Genomic DNA, 20675 nt, shown 5'->3' with positions numbered 1-20675 from the left:
CAAATGGGAAGCAGTTTTCAGAACTGCCTCTGTCATTGCCTGCTCCCTTCAGAATGCTTCATTTCGTCCCAGTCACTTTGTTGCTTGGTAGTTACGGTGCTTGCTGAAGGGGGTTGCAGATCTGAAATGCTGTGCGAAATTTCAGTGTTCGGCAAGTTCTGGAGAATGTAGACTGCACCCAGCAGCTCTTCTTGTAGACTGGTAGGTAGGAGAGACTAAAAAAAGAGGTGGCACAACCTCTCACGAATTCAGTGGAAAAGAGAAGAAAGGGCAGGAAAGAAATAGAAAGGAACGTTTTTACCCCTGAAACCCCTGGTGCTCCCGTGGATCTGATTAGTGTTCGGGTGTGAACAGAGGCTGCTGGAGGCGGTGTGGTGCACAGCACATGGGCCTGGAGTGAGTGTCTGACTCTCGCTCACATTTACTAGTGCTGACCTTGGGCAGGACCTGCAAGGTCTCTGAGGCCGTTAACCTCTTGCATGGGGGAAATGATATCTGCCTCAAAGTTATTAGTTTGGGGTCTGTTTTCACACTTTGATAAGGCACAGTGAGATGCTCTGGAGAAAAATCATGAGGACAGTTTTGGCCTAGGCAGGAAGCAAGAGAAAATTAGGTGTCAGGGAGCTAGCCAACCTTTGCTTCATATCAAAGGTGAAAATTATGGAAATATCTATTGTACTTTTTTTCGTAGGTGGATAGTTGCTGGATCATGTCCTTGGGCTATACTTACTGACTCCGGAAGATAGTTTGTAGAATTAGGACTGGGGAAGGTTCTGAGTTTATAATGGGTTTAGAGCATTTCTTTCAAGTGCTCGATGTACTAGCTCATTAGCTTCAGGAAAGCCTAACACATCAAAAACACAAGGCACAGAGATGGTAAATTAGACAAACCCCCATTACCTCACGATATAAAAAAGAACAACAATGGCTACTGGCCACCACTGCACCCTCTGGGCTAGCGTTCAGTTCTGGGCAGTGGCCAGTTTCCTTCACAGAGTGTCTGAGGATTTCAGAAAACAACAACAAATCCCGTCAACCATCGTCTGATCTCGTCTGGCATTTTCCAGCTTTTCTAGCTTCCCATAGACCCAGTTTCCACTTTGCCTCTCCCCACAAGCTACTGTGCCCTGTGAGGCTGGGCTGGTCCAGCTCTGCATGATAAGGTGGTTCTCAGAAATGGTCTATGGCAAAATTTTTTGTTTTTTAAATCCAAACTGAGAGCCTCTGTTAATAATATTTACAGTTTTATTTGTTTGCATTGGGTCTTAAATCCATCTTGAATTATTTTGATTCAGAAAATAATATTTTGATTCAAGCATTATGTTTGGTTATTATTTATTGCTGAGTATTCAACTGATGACGACTGATGAGCTTCCCCATCAAGGATGTGACCGAATTTCACATCCTTGTGAGCTGGGACTGATGGCCCTTTGACAAAAAGACAAGCAACCCCCCAAACCCAAAACACCCCTGCATTCTAATCCATTCTATTGACATTTAATTACATACAATAAAATGCCCTAGTTTTATGATTTTTTGCCGTATTTATGCACTCATGTAACTACCACCCCAGTGTTCTAGAGCATTTCCACACCCCACAAAGACTCCTCCTGCCCTGCCCTTTTGCGGGCAGATTCCCCAAAGACTTTTCAGCTGAATTGGCTTTCGCACCCAGGTATTCTGACCTGAGAGCCTGGCTTCTTGACCCCTGTACTGCATTGCTTTCTTGAGGGTTTCACCTCTCTTCCTTCTCTGGACGGTAGCTAATCTGTTTGCGTGCTTGTTGACTGACAATTTGGTATCATTGATGGATTTACAGGTTGGAGGTAATATAGTAGCTTATCATCATTTATCCTGAAGCCCAGGTGTTGTCTTTTATCGTGTCTTTCTCTTGAGGCATCACATCTGATAAGTAGACAGACACCTGTAAAACATGTGTAACATCTTTTTGGGTTTTGCCTTCTAACATTTTCAGAAAAAGAACTATTTATTAAAGCATATTATTCATGGCTTGGTGTTTGGTTGGGTTATATAAAATTTAATTTTTTAATAATAAAAATGTTTTTATTAACAAGGTAGTTATTCGTGATTACACGTGGATTTCCTATTCTTTATGCCTTATGCAGCTAGGGTGACTCATTGCTACTTTTTGTATGTGTAGTCCTAAAATGTTGAATTGCAGAGGTTTTGTGATACAGATGTTTTCTCTTCTAGGACTTTTCCAGATTTCTCAGAACAAAGTGGCAGTTCTTCTTCTAGCTGGCGGGCAGGGGACGAGACTCGGTGTTGCGTATCCCAAGGGGATGTATGATGTTGGTTTGCCATCTCATAAGACGCTTTTTCAGATTCAGGCAGAGCGTATCCTGAAGCTCCAACAGTTAGCTGAAAAATATCACGGCAACAAATGCATCATTCCATGGTAAGACCTGCCTCGTTTTGGGAGAGTGTCTGAACTTAACGCCAGTCTATGATATTCAAAATGCATGTATACTTTATTCCTAAGCAGACATACTTCCTGTTACTAATGATTTTCCCAGGAGCTGTAATTTACTATGTATGTTAAAATAATCTGTATTATAGCTAGATAAATGATCACAATAGTTTTATTGCACAATGTATATTCACCTCAGGCTTTTACATCCCTCCCTGAGTACTTCTGGGAACTCATTGGGGTCTGTCAGTGTAGAAACTTCATATTGATTGACAGTTTGTCTGTTTATAAATTTCTGATTGGAAGTCAGTTTTCCTCCCAAATTTGAAGGCATCGTTCTCTTGTTGAGTGGTCCGTAGCTGTTCTGATTCCCAGTCTGTCTCTCTCCCTCCCCACCGCCAAGCATCTAATGTCTCTTCTTATCATTGGCATCCAAAATTTCACGGCAAGGTGCTACAAGTCTATTTTTAGTTCACTCTGGGCAGTAAGGGAGTTCTCACAGTCTAGAAACTCCTGTTCTTAAATACCAGGTTATCTAGCTCTGCCCCACACCCAACCCTTCCATACACACCAGCTGAAAGCCCCACTGATTCTCTGCTGTGAGCCGCACTCGGATCCCTAGGGTCTAGTAGAATGTTGTGTTCTCAGGGCCTCCTTTGGCAAGTGTTGGTATCCTGAGCACCAAGAGATTATGGGAAATTCTGCTTTGTTTTTTAAAAGTTTTTGATTTAGCTCTTAAATCTCTTTCCCAGAGCAGCTTTGGAAATTAATGTTTTGAGGGGGAAACCAGCTGTGTTTGAGATCCCTCAAGTCCCTAATCTTGTTATTTTAGTCCCATGTGACCCACAAAAGCTCTGCTGGTTTCTCTGTCCTTTTGCCTAGTCCAAGCCCAGAGTCCCTACCACTGTACCCCCAGGAAAAGGCAGCTGCATTTCCTTAGCTCCTCTTTGAAGGATTCCCACTGTCTTGAATTTTAGTTCCAATCCATGTTGCTTCTATAGCTCTCTGATGCTTTTAAAAATAGGCTTTTTGTAAATTTCCCAGCTTTGCTAGCTTTTTTCAACATGAGTATTGGCGGGCAGGAAACTGTTTTTTCAATCTTGATTCCTTTGGGTTGTTTGAGGGACTTCTGTGCTCTAAGCAGCCAATATATTCTCCTTACAGCCCGACTCCTACTATCATGTTGAATTTTCTTCTCTTTTCCCCTCAGGAAGGAGAATCTCTGTGCTTTTCTTATGCAGAGCGGTCCAGCCCCCTCTTTGTACTCAAAGCTCAAAATCCCCAGGATAACTTGTTAAACAGATAACTAGTATGGTGGGAAATTATACCATTTTCTTCATTTATTCATTCAACATCCATGAATGTCTGCTTCTGGGTACTGGGGCTGTTATCAGCAACCAGAACGGACAAAAGTCCCTATTTACATGTGGCTTAAATTCTAGTAAGGGCAGCGGCTACTGCAGTCACTAACTGTGGTTTTTAGATCGAGTTTTTGACTCCTTTGCCACACTAGCATGGTTTGAATTTTTATGAGAACAGATAATATAATTACACTTTTAAGATTTTAAATGGAGGGTGAGCAGAGCCCAGATTACATTGGAAAACTTCAGTGGAAAAAACCATGAGAGATGATCAGAATATTTTATGTCTACCCTTTTCTCCCTATTTATTTATAATGGCAGTTTTAAATTTAGAGTACAGTTCTCACAGAGTTCTGAAATGTTGTTGAAGCCGGTTATATGGGCTCTCTGTTGCAGGAGGTATGTTTAATACTGTTACATAGATTTATTTTATATGTAGGATTGATGATGTTTCTGGAGGGAAGGCACTCGGGCAATGGCTAATGCTACCTTGGCCAGGAAGAGGATGAAGGAAGTCAGAACAAAGAGGCAGTGTGCTCAATGATTTTCTTTTTTTCTTTTTTCTTTTGCTTGGAAAATAGACAAGTTTGAATTTTGCCCTAATACCCAGAGCACTGTTGCTTAGAAACTACTTTTCTCTTGCAAGGTATATAATGACCAGTGGCCGAACAATGGAATCTACAAAGGAATTCTTCACAAAGCACAAGTACTTTGGTTTAAAAAAAGAGAATGTAATCTTTTTTCAGCAGGGAATGCTGCCTGCTATGAGTTTTGATGGGAAAATTATTTTGGAAGAGAAGAACAAGGTTTCTATGGCTCCAGGTTTGTAACCATGCTTACTTAGGGGTGACTAGAAATGGGGGTAACATTCCATTTTGATTTTCTTTCTGATATGGTGATTTGGGTGTTACAAAATTAATATTTAAGATTTTATTGCAATTTGGCAATGACTTAAAAACAAAGAATATGCCCATGGGCAGAATGGATACCCTGCCCTTGAGAACGACCTGGGCGGCCCACGGAGTGTTCATTCTCTTTACCCCACATTTATATCTGCGGTGTTCATGGCTGCATTACTTCTTGCAGTGAAAGATCGGAAGCCATTTGCTATTTAATAAACAAGAGGTAAATTACAGTTGATCTGTAGTATTCTCAAACTGTAATAAAACAGTTGATTGGAGATCCTAAATGACAGAGAGAAGTAGTGTCAGTAGCTAAGTGAGAGAATGCGAGGCGTGAAGCTGTGTGTCTGGCGTGGTGAGGGCCACCGCCCTGGACGATTGTGGGAGGTGCACGCACGTTGTGGTGTGTTACGGGCACCCCTGCCCTTGGGTGGTGCATGCTGTGTGGCCACACGCAGCAACCCTGATAGGATCCCAACTCTGAAAATAAACATGTCGACAGATTCTTATCTGTGGGAGTATTTGGAGGAAAGTCTGACAGGAAATAAATGAGTGTTAATGTGGTATAGCCTCTGGGTACAGGTTTTATTTCATTTTAAGCCCTTTTTTCTACTCAATTCTTTCTCATTAATGGAAGACTTTGCTGTTTTTAGCTCTATTTTTATGAAGTTGTCCAATTTTTTTAAGCTGTGGCTGAGGGTGTTGGCAGATGAAGTACATTAAAGCAGCACTATAAATAGATGGGAAAAGAAGAGACTTTTGCCTGTATTTATTTTAAATCTGACCTGATCCTAATCTGGTTTCCTAATAACACGTTATTTGGTATAAAATGCTCATGTACTTTTTATTTTTGAGTGAAATTGCCAGTGTTGGGGCTGTAAATACCAGCACCAACTTGAATCGCATAAATATTAATAAAACTTGAAATGTTATGAGATAATCATTGCTTGAGAATGAACTTTATATTTTATAATGTATAATGGGCTAAATTGTTAAAAAGCCTGAGTTAAGAAGAAAAATATGGTCTTTGGGTTGCCTGGTCCTACATTAATTAATAATGTTATTCTTTTGATACTTAACACTAAATTACTTTGAAAGTCACGTAGTATAATTTTTTTGACACCCGAATTCTTCCTTCTGGGTATTTACTTTTCTTGGCCCTGTGATGTAAAACTGCTTTTCAGGGATCTTCACCCCACTTTGCAAACATGAACCCTGGTAAACCAGTTTTGGGTTACCTTCATAATGGGTTTTGGTGTACTTCTAATGGGCTGTTTCATTTCCCAGATGGGAATGGTGGTCTTTATCGGGCCCTTGCAGCCCAGAATATTGTGGAGGACATGGAGCAGAGAGGCATTTGGAGCATTCATGTCTATTGTGTTGACAACATCCTAGTAAAAGTGGCAGACCCACGGTTCATTGGCTTTTGCATTCAGAAAGGAGCCGACTGCGGTGCGAAGGTAATGCCTTTCTCCTCTCTAGTGAGGTAGGCAGCTTGCTGTCAGCTCATTTGTTCAGGACTCGAACTGGAATCGTCTGGGTGATTTGAATGTGTTAGAACCATTTCTCTCTCTCAAGTAACTAAACTATCCCCTACCTACTCTTTCTCTTAAATTGGCAGCATTTGATTCTAGAAATAATGTATGCCTGTCCATTGCAAGTTAGAGTTTAAAAATATGTGCAGATGGGAAGCTTGGCTGGCTCCGTGGGTTGAGTGTCCGATTCTTGATTTCTGCTCAGGTCACTGTCTCAGGGTGTCCGGCTCTGCTCTCAGCGCGAGGCTTGCCTGATGTTCTCTCTCTCCCTCTCCCCCAGTTCATGTGCACATGAACTGTCACTGCTCTGTCACTCTCTCTGTCTCAAATAAGTAAAATCTTAAAAATATGTGTGGATGATTTGTAAGTCCCTGGGAAAGTGAATGATTGTCACTAGGCTTGGGACGGGTTCGTTAATATCAAGTCATATTTGATCAGATTAGCCACTTTCTTCCTATGACAGAGTTGCTTGAGTAGGAGGTAAGAGAAATATGGAGGGAACAGCAGATCAAGACTTCAGCAAGGCATTTGACAAGTGACCTTACGATAGCCTTACGATTAAGATGGAAATGTGCAGTTAAGGACAGGGCAGTAAGGGAGATTAGTAATTGTTTGACCACAAATACACTGATAGGAAGATGGAGGGAGGTATTCCTTTCAGTATTTTTTTAGTTGCATAGACGATGATGTAGGAGACTTGCCTGTATGGTGGCTAATGAAATGTGTATCTAGGAGTAAAAGAGAACATGAAAACACTTCGGAAGATTTAAAAATATTAATAGAAATACTGCTTTTCTGGAAATCTGTAAAACTATCAGTTTTTACCAAATTAAAGTAAACACAGTTTTGGTCAAAGCTCCAATGAGACTGTTTTGGGGACATTAACAAAGTGATTGTAAAGTTTAGAAAAAACATGTAAAGGTGGCCAGGAAAATGCCAAGAAAGGTGATAACGGCAGAAAGAGGGTTGGAGACCGTCTACCAGGTACTAAACTGGATTGTGAATAAAAGATAATCAGGAGAGTAGTACAGAAACCAGGAGAGAACGACAGATTAGTGGAACAGAATAGATCAGTCTGAAGTAAGTCCATGTATACATAAAGAATACAATATAGAAAAACAAGGCATTTCGAATTGGTCGGGGAAATGAATGAGATACCTGGTGAAAAATAAACTGTCTCCTTCAAAGCTCATACCAAAATCCGTTTCAAATGGATTACAAAGTTAAATATAAAAAACCCATAAAGGTGTTAGAAGCAGGGTGCCTGGGTGGCCCAGTTGGGTTAAGCTTTTGCCTTTGGCTCAGGTCATGATCTCAGGGTTCAGGCTCCTGGGATCAAGATCTGCATCGGGCTCCGTGCTCGGCGGGGAGCCTGCTTCCCGCTCTCTCTCTGCCTGCCTCTCGGCCTACTTGTGATCTCTCTCTCCGTCAAATAAATAAATAAAATCTTTTTAAAAAGAAAGGTGTTAGAATAAAAGTGAAAATAATTTTACAATATGGACATGAAGGGAGGACCTTTCTGCCAACAAAAAAACCATATACAGGTTTCTGACAAAAACAAATTAGCCTAGATATAAATTTGAAATATTTGGATTTAAAAAGGTGAACTGCCATTAAAGAAATACCATAGCCTTGGTTGGAGATTTTCTGTTATAAAGATATCATTTCTCTTAAAATTAATCTGAAATCTATGGCAAAGTCATAGAAGCTGGAGTTTTAAATTTATCGGTACAGGTTTTGTGAGATTAAGCTGGTGGACCTCATAAGACTCTTCTGGACTCAGAAAATAAAAAAGTTGGTTTGGTTATTTAAGACCTCTCTGCTCTAATACTCTATACTAAAAATATCTATTAAATTATAATAGAAAAATAGTGCATTGTAAGTAGCTACTAAGCTTTAAGAAAAAAACTAGACTGTATTTCTGACTCTGCTCCGCTTGGTGTCACTCTTCATTCTAAAACAGAAATTTATATTTTACTGCTCTGAGCTTCAGGTCCATTTAAGTACTAGTTGATCAGAGCGATGAACCTGGAAGGAACCTCAGCAACCATCTGGTCAACCCCTACGATTTCAGAACCGAGTGCCCTGAGTTCTGGTTCTGAGTGAGTTCTAGGCTCAAGGTCCTTCATCACACTGACAGAAGCAGGATTAGAATTCATGTTTCCCAACTCCTAGCTTTAGTATCCTATCACATTACAAAACTAAGCTCTTTAGATTGATTAGGTTTTTGCTGACAGCTTAAAAAACTTCCGTGTGCTAACTTTTGTGAGTTTACTGGTCACACGGAGACAGGGTGTGGCCAGTCACTCTTCTCCACCACCTATTGGTTCTCCAGGAGCCTCAGGCTTCCTGCTCACTCTGTGTCTGGCACATAATGTAGGAGTCACTCAGTGAGTGACTGCATATTCAGATGGAACCCGAATATGACACGAATGGTATGTGTTAAAAACTTTCAGAAATGTTAGAAACCATTTGTGTGATCGGTCCTCCCACCTTTTAATTTTAATTGCAGAATCAAGATCTCAAAATACATTTTTAAGAACACTGAAGTTAGGGAGTTATTCATAGTATGGTAGTAGAATAATTTGTCTTATTTCTTTAAAAGGCTCTGGTCTTTGTGAGTTAAGGAATTAAGTATTTTTTTATGGAGTGAGAGGCTTGAGAAAAGACGGAGACTGCAGTGGTTTACAGAACTACAAAGCTAAAAGGGTAGGAATCACTGTTAATTAAAGGTCACTTTGTAAAGCAGTTACAGTAACTATGACATGAAAGTGTTATTTGAACTGAGCTTTTCAGGAATGAAGCCGGAGAAAATCAAGCAAACTTTTAAATTTTATATTGTCTAACTTTCTGTGCCATATGAACTTCTGGTTTACACAGTTCAAACGCTTTCTTTTGTAATTAAGACTTAAAATATTTGGAGGCTCCTAGTTGCCATAGAAGTAAATCTTTCAGGGACTCCTGGTGGCTCAGTTGGTTAAGCCTCTGAGTCTTGATATTGGCTCAGGTCGTGATCTCAGGGGCCTGAGATGGAGCCCTGCATTGGGCTTTGTGCTGGGTGTGGAGCCTGCTTGGGATGCTCTCTCTCTCCCTCTGCCTCCCTCCCCCCCCACCCCCCCAAAGAAGAGACACCAAGAGGGAGCTCTTTCACTGACAGATGAACACTTGGGCAGTGGAAAGTCTGAGTGTGCTTAGTTTTGATTCCTGTGGCTGGTCAGGAGTAGGGGCCTATGGAGGTGACTGGAAAAGTGGGAATGAGAGGAATCTTCCAGTTTCCCTGTCTAGTGAGACAACCCCCCCCCCCCCCCCCCAGTGAGGAATATGTGAAGTGAGAGGTGGTGAGGAGTCGGTAGTTGGAAACAGGCTTGTGATAGATTTAAATCATTTGGTTGTATGTTTCCCCACAATGTAATTCACTTCTTTGGTAGAAAATTTCTTTTTATGGAATCCTGTGTTCCTCTCAGGCTGGCAGAAAGTGGGTTAGGCCGCTGCCTTCGGCTCAGGTCATGATCTCAGGGTCCTGGGATCGAGTCCCGCATCGGGCTCTCTGCTCAGTGGAGAGCCTGCTTCCTCCTCTCTCTCTCTCTCTCTCTGTCTACTTGTGATCTCTCTCTGTCAAATAAATAATAAAAATCTTAAAAAAAAAAAAAAGAAATTAGTTGCTAAAGAAAAGTTTTAGCTTTATTGATGTAATTTCTTAGGATCTTTTCAAATTGAGGACCGAGTTTTCAGACTCCTCTGAAGCATGCTGAGTTGCTCACTGAACAGGGCGAACAAAGCAGTATCTTTAAATACTTGGTATTGTTTGTTCTGTTGAATGCTCATCTCATCGGAATCTTGATTTTATATTAGTGTATCACACATAGTTGTTCAGTGATTTTCTTCTAAACACTTCATTTAGGTCAGTGCTGTGTTGGATTAGGGTGGTGAGGTATCAGAGTCAAGTGTGAGGGTTTTTTAAAAATTACATACTCTATATTTCCCTGTGACATCTTCTTTGAACGTCTCTTTATTTTAGGGGAGATAGAGGGAGAACATGAGTCGGGGGAGAAGCAGAGAATCTCAAGCGTACTCCACACTCAGTATGGAGCCTGATGGGCTCGATCTCGTGACCCATGAGCTCATGACCTGAACCGAAATCCAAAGGCAGTCGCTTAACCCACTGAGCCACCCAGGTACCCCTGTTTTTCTCTGTGATTTTGATATACACCTTTCTCTCAGCCGCCCCACCAGCTTAGAGCCATTGTTAGAGTATCAAATCACAGGTTTTCAAACTTTTTTTTTAAAGCATAGAGACTCTTTCTTCAAAGTCTAGCATGCAAAACAGATAAATATCGTCTGGGCTTCTGTGACTGAAGTTGGAGCCAGACCCCAGTGACTTGCCTGCACTCCTGCACCCTGCCTCCTGGCCAGGTCTCTGAACAGCAAGGAACATGCTGTATTTGTGAATTAAAATGAAAAAAACAAAACAAAACAAAAAAACAAAAAACAAAAAACCCTCTGTTTTCAAATGAAATGATTTGGACAGTACCAAATGAGAGGCAAGATGCCATACTTTTTGTCGTGTCTCCCTGAGAAATTTCATTTATTCTGAAAGCAGGTTCGTATAGTTAAGGATAAACTGATGAAAATAAAGCATAATTGGAGGGAGGTAGACTCCTCATTTATTATTCCCAGTCCAGTGTGATTTCCTCTGACTTCGTGTACAGGATGGAATTTCTGTTCTGCAGTTTCATGAGGTGATAAATAGGAAGGAGGTAATTAACTTCATTTCCATTTGGACAGTAGTCTGCCAGAAAATATAAAGATGGACAGGTAGTTTTCTACACCTAAAGATTCCTTTGCTTGAAGACAGTATAAGCAAAACCGCAGATGTGGCCTTGGCGAACGGCCTGTCCGGGGCAGCATTTGACTCTGTTTCTCCTGCTGCCGCTCTCTTTCTTTGGGCAGGTGGTGGAGAAAACGAACCCGACGGAGCCGGTGGGAGTGGTTTGCCGAGTGGATGGCGTCTACCAGGTGGTGGAGTACAGTGAGATCTCCCTGGCGACGGCTCAGAGACGAGGCTCGGACGGACGCCTGCTCTTCAACGCGGGGAACATCGCCAACCATTTCTTCACTGTGCCGTTTCTCAGAGATGTTGTCAAGTATGCGCGAGACAGGGGCTTTTAAAAGTTTTCTTGTACTGGTAATCAGGAACTGAGTCACTGGAGAAGTAGTAAGATACCCCGAGTCCAGATTCTACAGAATTCATCTTCTCCCCTGAGGATCACTTTTTACCAAATGAAATTTTTCTCACTGTGTAGTTGTTTCTTGGGAAGATGCATTACAGGAGGTAGATTGGGAGGACTCTGTCCTTCAGTGCTCTGCCTGCCGTCCAGAGCACTTCTTCATCTACTTCCTCTTCTCCCTCCGACTGGCTTAGGTTCTGGTGAAGCGAAGAGTAAGAGATGAAGTACGGTCTCTCTACCACAACGGGAAGCTTTAAAAAAATGTAAATATCTGCCCTACATCTACTGAGTCAGAATTTCTGGTGGTGGATGCAGGTCATTGGTATTTTTGAGAAGCTGCCCACACCGTTTTAGCCAGTTCCCAGACTAGCATTTAGAAACTAGTGCATTTGAGGGTCAGGAAAAAAGAACTTGAGCCTTGGATGGAAATTAGCATGGTAGGATAAAAGAATAAAATAAGAGCTACTTTACTCTGGCAGTCTGTTAAATGAATGGCATTCTATCTGTTTTTCCGTTTGATAGCTTTTAGACATTCACGATGACGATGTCCTTTTAAAAAAGGTTACTTAGCCTTACTTTAGCATATTGACTCCAGTTCTGGACAGTTCTGGAGTATTTCCCATTCCACTGTGGTGTCTGTAGCCGTGCTATCAATGCATCCACAGTAACTTACTAATACTTACCTTTCCATTCCACACTTCAGGGGCTCTCAGTTGGGAAAGTTGGGGCAAAGAGAACATTTTCTGGAAGACGGGAATTATGGGAAAGACATTGGTGTGAGCCGTGTGGTGTGTATTCTTTAATGTGGAGATCATGAGAGGAGTTTTTAAAAAATATAAGGAGGTGAATTGGGAAATCTATTCATCTAATGTTTAAATATGAACCGAAACTTAACAGACGTACTTCGCTTTGAAAATCTTAGTTCTGGTTGCTCATGCGCTTGTTCCTGAGTGTGATTATCAGATTTTCTGGCATTTTAACTTTGGAAAGTGATTATGTCTTTTTTTTTCTTCCTACTTAGTATTTATGAACCTCAGTTGCAGCACCATGTGGCTCAAAAGAAGATTCCATATGTGGATTCCCAGGGGCATTTAATTAAGCCAGACAAGCCAAACGGAATAAAGATGGAAAAATTTGTCTTTGACATCTTCCAGTTTGCAAAGTATGTTCTGAATAGCACCAGTAGGGTTCGAGACAGGTCTTGAGATGTTGCTTTTTACTCTGTTCGGCAGGGCACTGCTTTTAGGAGACACTGGGTCGCATATAGTCAGGTATGGTGTTCTGATTGTGCATGTCCTGTCTAGACTCATTATCATTCTCTAGTATGAAACCGCCAGCCCAGGAGTGTGGTGTGAGTTGCCTGTGAGAATGTTTTCTTTAGGTTGGTTAGTCCATTATCTGAGTCCTGCAAAACTGAAATTTTGTTAAAATTGTCACTTCTTTTGGCTAAGAAACTAAAAAGTTGAGCTAGAGAATTTGCCCAGTTTGTATGTAGGATGCCTTCCTGCCCTGTGCGTAAATGTTTCAGGGAACGCGGTTTTAGATTGTATAGCTCTCGGTCAGAGATCGCATTTGGTGTTGAGGTATGTGTCTCCGAATTTGGCCAGTAAGAGAATGCACAAGACAGACGAGCCTGAGTAAGATTAATCTTGCCGTAGCGTTTCTCAGCCATCCTTTTTATACCCCTCCCCCCAGAACTGATTCTAGTGTAATTGGCATAAAGATTTCTGACCCCTCTGACTTAAGAGGAAGTGCTTTATAGTTTGGGATGAAAATAATTTTCCTTTTTGCGTTGGAGAAGGGAATTCCAACTTCATTTAGTGCAGGGACAAGCATTACTCTGGCATTCATCTGAGAGAGCGCCTGTGGCTAGGGACCAGGGGCTTAGCCCCATAGAGAGGGGTCAGAGCCCCTGGCTTGCAGTTTCCCCTCCTGCTAGAGCGGTCTCTGTGTGGTTCCACTCTAGGAAGTTTGTGGTGTATGAAGTGCTACGAGAAGATGAGTTTTCCCCACTCAAGAATGCAGACAGTCAGAACGGGAAGGACAATCCTACCACTGCGAGGCATGCTTTGCTGTCCCTTCATCACTGCTGGGTCCTCAACGCAGGGGGCCACTTCATCGATGAAAATGGCTCTCGCCTCCCAGCCATTCCCCGGTAAGTCGGTGTCACTTCTCTGGTGTGGCATCACGTTCTGGACTTTTCTTCTCGGACCTTTCTGCTTTCTCTCTGACCTATTTCTAGATCTTTTTAAAAAAGCATAGTACTGTCGTGGGCAGTCCTGGTGTGGTGTACCGGCCGCCTCGTCCATCACAAAGAGAATGATTGCTTTTCTTCCTGTTAAAGAGGAATCCCTTGTTTAGACACACGTCCACCACGCTGTGGACGAGTCTCACTGAGGAATGGTCAGGAGGGAATCCTGTTGGTGTGCCGTGCGGTAAAGGCCATCAGGAGCACACTCTCCCGGGCGCTGCCACTCCGTTGTGTGTGCGGAACCCCCACTCCTGCCGCAGACCCACTGCCCCCAGGCCGCAAAGGAGACGCGGGCCGCTCGTCCTTCTTTCCATGGTGCTTTCATGGTTGCTGAGGGAGATGCTGGCAAGGGAGGGGATGGCACTTATATTCCGGGTACTCAAACGTTAGAAATGTTTTGGGATTTTTAAAACTTAAAAAAAGAAAGTACTTCTAGTTATTTAAATCTGAGATAAAGCATTTTTAAGTTCAGTCTTCTCTTTTATGAGAAAACCTCCGTTGGCACCTAGAATGGCCCCCTTCTAAATCATTTGGTATTTATGTACTTCTGCCAAAAACGTTCTGGCCTCTCATTTATATTCTTAAGGGTAGAACGGTGGGCTGCGTGCACACAGGCGCTGGCATGCCGCGGTCCGTGTCAGGGCCCTGAGCCTTGGAGCTCAGCGGCCCAGGACTGTGTTTTCCCGGGAAGGAGCTGTGGTGAGCAGCCTCCGACAGAGCCGCTTCCAGGCTCGGTGTGGTCAGCAGCCCTGCTCCGTAGCGTGTCATGTCCTTGTGCTTCATCATTGGCCATTGAGTTTGTTTTTACCCTTCAGATTTCCTTTGCCAAGTTTATAATTTACCATAAATACATGCCTTTGCGGTCAAGTATATTTTGCAATTCCACTTCATTGTTATTGTTTGATTTGTTTTCCATTCCCATTAATGCTTATTTGTTCCTACATAGCAGTGCTACAAATGGAAAGTCAGAGGCCATCACAGCTGATGTCAATCTCAAGTAAATATCCCAGCCTGCCTGCAGCGCATGGTGACGGGGCCGCGCTTCCCTCCATACTAACTGGCATCATAGTTGCGCGCTCTGCCTCTCCGTGGTCTGGGGGTGGTGGATGGTCGCAGCTTCGGTGGGGGCGGACTGCGCTTCCTTGGTGGCAGGTGTCTGTTTGGACGACACTAACTCAGAGTCTCGGTGCATGCTGGAAGTGGGGAGCATGCTTTACTAAAGACCTGACCGTGGACGTTTGAGTCTGCAGGGACAGCTAGACGAGCAATAGGTAGGGTGTCGGGCAGGCTACAGACCAGGGAGAACAGATTTGGATCCCAGCAGAAGCTAGAGGAGCATCACATTCAGAAGCTGCGTCGTCCTGGGTTGGATGTATGTTCACAGTGGAGAGGCTGACTGCCTCGGACATGTCTGATGGCTCCTGATACGGAGGAAACGGTTCTCTTAATGTTTTCTCATACTGACAGCTCCCTCGTGGTGGTAGTTTTAGTCCGTCATTATCCTGCTCCCAAAGAAGGAAGCTTTTTTTGTCCTAATGGCAGACAATTTTTAGCTAGAAGTAGCACCGTATCCTGTCTTACCTCAGTGCTGACAGAGTTTGAAAAAACCATTATCCTTAGAGCTAAAGAGACAGCTTGATGTTCTTGCTACATTTGAAAAGTTACTAGTTTAGTTTGAATTTTTAGTTTTGGAGATAAGATGGGAAATGCGTCCAGGGCAAAGGATCTGGAGATGGGAGTTACCTCCGAAGTAGAGCAGCAGGGAGGTCATTTCTGTCCCTGTGATTTTTTTTCCTCCTACCTTTGCCACTCACTTTTGCCCCATGGAGAAAGATGCTTGTGGGTAGCGATGTTTCCCTGGTGTGGCCCTGTCTTCTAGACAAGGAAGTGGACTTAGAGATGCGGGCTTTTCTTAGAGGAGCCGTAGGTGACTGTGGGCCTTCGTGCCGCGAGAACTGGGCGCGGACTGCTTTGTTATTTTCTGCCCCTTCCATCATTTTAATATCTGGAGGCAAGTTGCTTTTAGAATTTGAGAAATGGATTTTTGACCCCAAATTTCCTTCTCACTGAACCATGCTTTTAACCTCAAATGTGAAATGGTTTCTTAATTATGCAACTGGAATTAACATCCGGCTGTCTCCGGCAAGACACGGAGTGTTTCAGACGTTCTTGTTTGTCTTCTCTTGCTTAGTCTGTACCCCTCGGCTCCCCTCATCCACTTCATTGTAGCCGCCTGTAGACTAATTAAACAAATCAAAGTTTGGCCCCAAATGAGATCGCAGACTTAATTTCAGCAGGAATGATTTCTATCTCTAAGTGATGTCCTCGAGAGTAAAAAAAGATTATTGAAAAATGAGAGATGACAACAAAGTACTTTGTATAAAAGGGGGAAGAAACAGCTGGGAGATGATTCTCAAAGAGCGGAAGCAAGGATGCTGAGTTTTGACCAAGTGACATTATTTTTATTTTTTATCTCAGCACTTACAGACCAGTTAGTTACTGAAAGTCCACTTGGCTAAAGAATTGGGGGATAGTAAGTTATTGGTTTAAGTTGCGTGTCTTCGGAGATTTTGCATTTGGTGACAGTAGCTTCTGTCTTCCTTCTGGGTATCCAACTTTGTTTATTAAGAGTGACTTTCTTAGTTTCTTGCAGTATCTTGACGAGAAGTTATATTTTAGGTCAGCCCGGTGTTCCTTGGGTTCAAAACCACCTTCTGATCCTGGCACAGCAAATCTTTCAGGGATTCTGGTGGGACTGGACTGTCTAGATCTTGTCAGTGGACTGGGTCCTTATTTTTCCCATTTGGTTTAATATGAGTCCAAGCTGCCCCAGAGAGTCTGGACCAGGTTTCTTGAGCTCTTTTAGAATCTGACACATATCTGGGTAGATGTGTGGCACATCTTTAATTTGTCTCTTCTGCAGGTTAGTCTGTTACCTGTCTAGCCCGCCATAGTCCATTTATTCATTCAGCCAACAGACGTCTGTGGGTCTGCTCGCGGACCTGCACATGCTGCTGGTGTCTGGGTGCTGGAGTGGCTTTCACAAGAGAAGGGAGTCCTTTCTGACAGCCTGTTGGGAGGTCTAGATGCATGAAAGCCAAGTAACATCAGGCAGTATCGGTTTATGTGTTCATGTATGTTATAAATAACAATTTATTATGATTTAGGGGACAGTGACTTGGCAGGTATCTATTAAATTTTTTTTTTATGAAGTAAATGAGAGTAGTCACTACAAAATACAACAGGGAAGGGAAGAAGGGGCTTGTGCCAGATCTTGGAAGATGGCTGTAATTTGGATAGTCCAGATTTTTCTTTGACCATAGTTGCACGTGACTTGGAATAATCCAAAGTATGCGCAGCTGGTCTGTTTTGAGTGGAAAGTAGTGGGGTAAATAAGTGGGGGTAGGATATAGAGTACCTTGAATTTAAACTACCTAGTTCTGTTTAGAGAAGTTTGGGCATCGCTAAACCCAGAAGCCCTGTGATTTTGTTGACTGCACCAAAGCCTCGTGTTTGGTGAAACAAAGGAGAGCAATGGGTTGAGGCCGTAAGAGACTAATTGTTTATTTGTTTGTTTTAAGAGAGAGAGTGGGGCAGGAGGGGAGGGGCAGAGGGAGATGGAGAATCTTAAGTGGGATTCAACGCCCAGCCAACACGGAGCCCAATTCGGGGCTCTATCCCACGACCCCGAGTTCATGACCTGAGCTGAAATCAAGAGTTGGGCACTCAACTGACTAAGCCACCCAAGCTCCCTGAGACTAGCTTTTGTGTGCTCTGTACCCTACCAGTGGAAAAAGCTAGAGGTCTAGTGCCTTTATGCATATTAAAAACATTATTTATTGACTTCTATATTAAAAACTTAGAGACTTTTAGAAACTCAGGATTGACTGGCCATGTATGTTAGAATGTGCCCTGGAGAGAGCAGATGGTGACTTTGGCCTTGCCTTTGCTTGGGTAGCATTTAGTCTTAGCTCTTTGAAGAGAGACTTTGGTGAAAGTAGCAGAGAAGCACTTTGAAACCTTGAATAAATCAGCTCAGCTAATCTAGGAGGTGTGGGTTGTATAGAAAATATGTATTGGGAGATAACAGACCTTTAGAACAGTACTGTCCATAGAACTTCCTGTGGGGAAGGAAGTAATCTGGCTATGCTGTCTGATTTGGCAGTTGCTGAGCACTTGAAATGTGGTTTTAATGACTGAGGAACTGAATTTTAAAATTTTTGTTCATTTAAAAATTCCTAATTAAGTTTAAGTAACCACATGTGGCTAGTGGCCAGTGTATTTTGGCCAGTGCAGCTTTAGAACATTTGTCCTTGAGCGTAAGTACTACTAGTACTTATGCTCAAGGTTGGGGCTAGGATTGACGGGAAATAGGAAGGGTTCACAGTACCTAGCAGTGGGCCTGAAGTGTAGTTTATATTCCGTAAATAGTCCATCCCTTATCACATTAAAAGTTGGAAATGATAAAAAATGAGATGTACATTAGCAGATAAGTCTATCAATATAGGTGAAGTGCTTTGAAGACCTACTGGTATTTATTGGCCCTTGCCCCAAATAGTGTCATCTGGACCAGGACAAATTCATGCCGACTTAATCCGCAGGGAATTTGGTCACCATCAGGATAGAGGCTATTCTGTTTGTCTAACTGGGAGAATTTGATTATCTGCAAGCTGCTCAGAGGAAAGTGATGGTCTATATTCTGGCAATAACGTGAGAAGCAAAACCTTTAACATGCTTCTTTTTTTCTTAGCTTGAAGGATGCCAATGATGTACCAATTCAGTGTGAAATCTCCCCACTTATCTCCTATGCTGGAGAGGTAAGTTTGATTTGCTTGTTTCCCTCTTTTTTTTTAAATGATAGGATCTGGAGACTGTTTCATATTTAAGTAGAGTTGCCTATTTCCCAGTCCTCTGCCCTGTTTATCTTGGGAATGAGCAAAGAAGTTCATTTGTTCTGAATTTTTCTCTTTGGGAATTCCTGTTATGGCTTTACATCTGTCCCACAAGTGGTTAGTTGCCACGAATAGAGTGTTTCGTAATTTAATCCATTTCACTGACACATCAAAATGCAATGGTCTTTCCAAAAAAAAAAATCAGCCTTGTGTTTTAGATAAATCAGCCACCTCTTTTTTTTTTTTTTTTAAATTGAAATACAGTTGACCCACAATGTTAATTTCAGGTGCACAACATAGTGACTCACCAAGTCTACACATTCTGTGCTAACCACGAGTGTAGCTACCATCTGTCACCATACAATGCTGTTACAATGTTACTGACTTTATATATTCTCTCTGCTGTGCCCTTTGTCCCCATGACTCACTCATTCCATCCCCAGAAGCCTCTGCCTGCCGTGTTCCTTCACCCATTTTGCCCGTTCCCTTAACCCCTCCCCGCCACCATCAGATTGTTCTCTGTATTTGTGGGTTGTCTGACTTTTGAAAACGGGGTCATTTTTCCTCTCAGAGGGTTATTTTGTTCATATACTTGGTACTCTCCCTTTTAAAACTGGGAGATTTAGGGGTTACTCTTCTAATACGGAATATTTTTTCTGGAGGTCCTTGTCAGATTGCTTAATTTCAACATCAGAGACAGCCGCATTGCTTAGAAAGTTAACTCTGTTGGGTGATGCTGATCAGAAGAATGACTCACGTCGTATTAACTTTAGAAATTATAATCAGAGTAATTTTCCTTTCTTTGTTGTTTGCTTTATGATTCTATAAATTGGTCATTAAGCCCAGTTTAAAAAGTATATGAAATAGATTTTTATTGACTTTCAGATTCTACATTTACACCCAACTTTTTGGCATCTGTGCTTTCTATCTTTATTCTGGTCACGAAGACCAGCCCTGTAGGACTAGTGCCCGCTAATTTTCTAGCTGTGTTTCGTTTCATTTCATCTGTTCTTTCAGGGAATAGAAAGCTACGTGGCAGATAAAGAATTCCATGCACCTTTAATCATTGATGAGAATGGAGTCCACGAGCTGGTGAAGAATGGTGTATGAACCAGAAACCAAGTTCACCACAGTAAGAATAGCTTTTATTTTTGATAGACCAACTGTGAACCTCAGGACCTCTCCTGCAATACTCGTGTTTGAATAGCCACAGGGTTTCACCTTGCTTGTTGAACTCTTAAAACTACTCCATACTCCCCAAGATCCAGATGACCGAGCTTCAGAAGGCATTTTTATGATTCTCAACTCATTGAAGGTCTTATTTATATTTTTTAATTGTATGATTTTTTTTTTCCAAGCCAAGGAAAACATTGGCCATCCAGGAAATTTCCTACAGCTTGGGTATAATTAAGGTGTTCAACATCACTGTACTTAGAGCTGGAAACATTTGTTCTTAAAGTTGTAAATAGTAATAATATGTCCTTGTTTGTGTGTGTTGAAAGGTTTCTATGGTACTAAAAGTTTGTTTTATTTTATCAAAAATTAAATTTTTTTAAGAAAATAATTGGATGGTAAAATAAACATTTCTTCTTGTCTCTGGAGTGTCATTTGTACCTTGAGGAAATTATTCCACTAGGAAATAAGAAACTTGGGAGAAACTTTGAGATAGTATAAGAAGCCAAATTGGCGCTCCAGGGAAATGATGGCCCCACAGGTCTTGAACGAATCCCTATATTTGGACGTTAGCCTCCTATCGCTTTGTAACAGTGGCTCTGAACCAGAGATTGTAGGCCCCTGCAAGAGGCATTTCGCAATGTCACAACCAAGACGGGGGGACGGTGGTTCTGACGTGTAAGGAGAGAGGCCAGGGACGATCCTAGACATCTGTGGTGCAGAGGGCGGTCTCCCGTAGCGAAGAATTCTCTGGCCCACACTGTCAGTACTGTTAAGGTTGAGAAACCTTGTTTTGTATCATTGGTTTATTCTCTCACCCAAATATTTGGTGGCACTTAGGAATTCAGAAGAGCAAAGTTCTGGCATTTCCCCAGGCAAGTGAATCACTCCCACTTCAGGTT

The 20675-nt window shown here is 42.3% G+C and overlaps 1 protein-coding gene across 4 annotated transcripts in view; it reads left to right on the top strand.

The window, feature by feature from the left end:
* The window catches only part of UAP1 (UDP-N-acetylglucosamine pyrophosphorylase 1), a 34046-nt gene extending 13851 nt beyond the window's left edge, over window positions 1-20195 (top strand). For 2 of the 4 annotated variants that reach the window (XM_059145352.1, XM_059145351.1), the window contains 8 exons: window positions 2215-2419; window positions 4439-4614; window positions 5982-6154; window positions 11180-11373; window positions 12479-12619; window positions 13424-13612; window positions 18459-18525; window positions 19618-20195. In XM_059145352.1, coding sequence (XP_059001335.1) covers window positions 2215-2419; window positions 4439-4614; window positions 5982-6154; window positions 11180-11373; window positions 12479-12619; window positions 13424-13612; window positions 18459-18525; window positions 19618-19710 — 1238 coding nt within the window. In that variant the 3' untranslated portion in view covers window positions 19711-20195. Of the gene's footprint in view, window positions 1-2214; window positions 2420-4438; window positions 4615-5981; window positions 6155-11179; window positions 11374-12478; window positions 12620-13423; window positions 13613-14654; window positions 14706-18458; window positions 18526-19617 lie in introns of all 4 variants that reach the window. The other 2 variants (XM_059145350.1, XM_059145349.1) reach the window with 2 other exon arrangements.
* The last annotated feature ends 480 nt before the right edge of the window (window positions 20196-20675 follow it).

This window comes from Mustela lutreola, chromosome 14 (genome assembly GCF_030435805.1).
Source record: "Mustela lutreola isolate mMusLut2 chromosome 14, mMusLut2.pri, whole genome shotgun sequence".
Classification (NCBI taxonomy): Eukaryota; Metazoa; Chordata; class Mammalia; order Carnivora; family Mustelidae; genus Mustela; species Mustela lutreola.
This window is presented reverse-complemented; position numbering and strand designations above follow the sequence as displayed.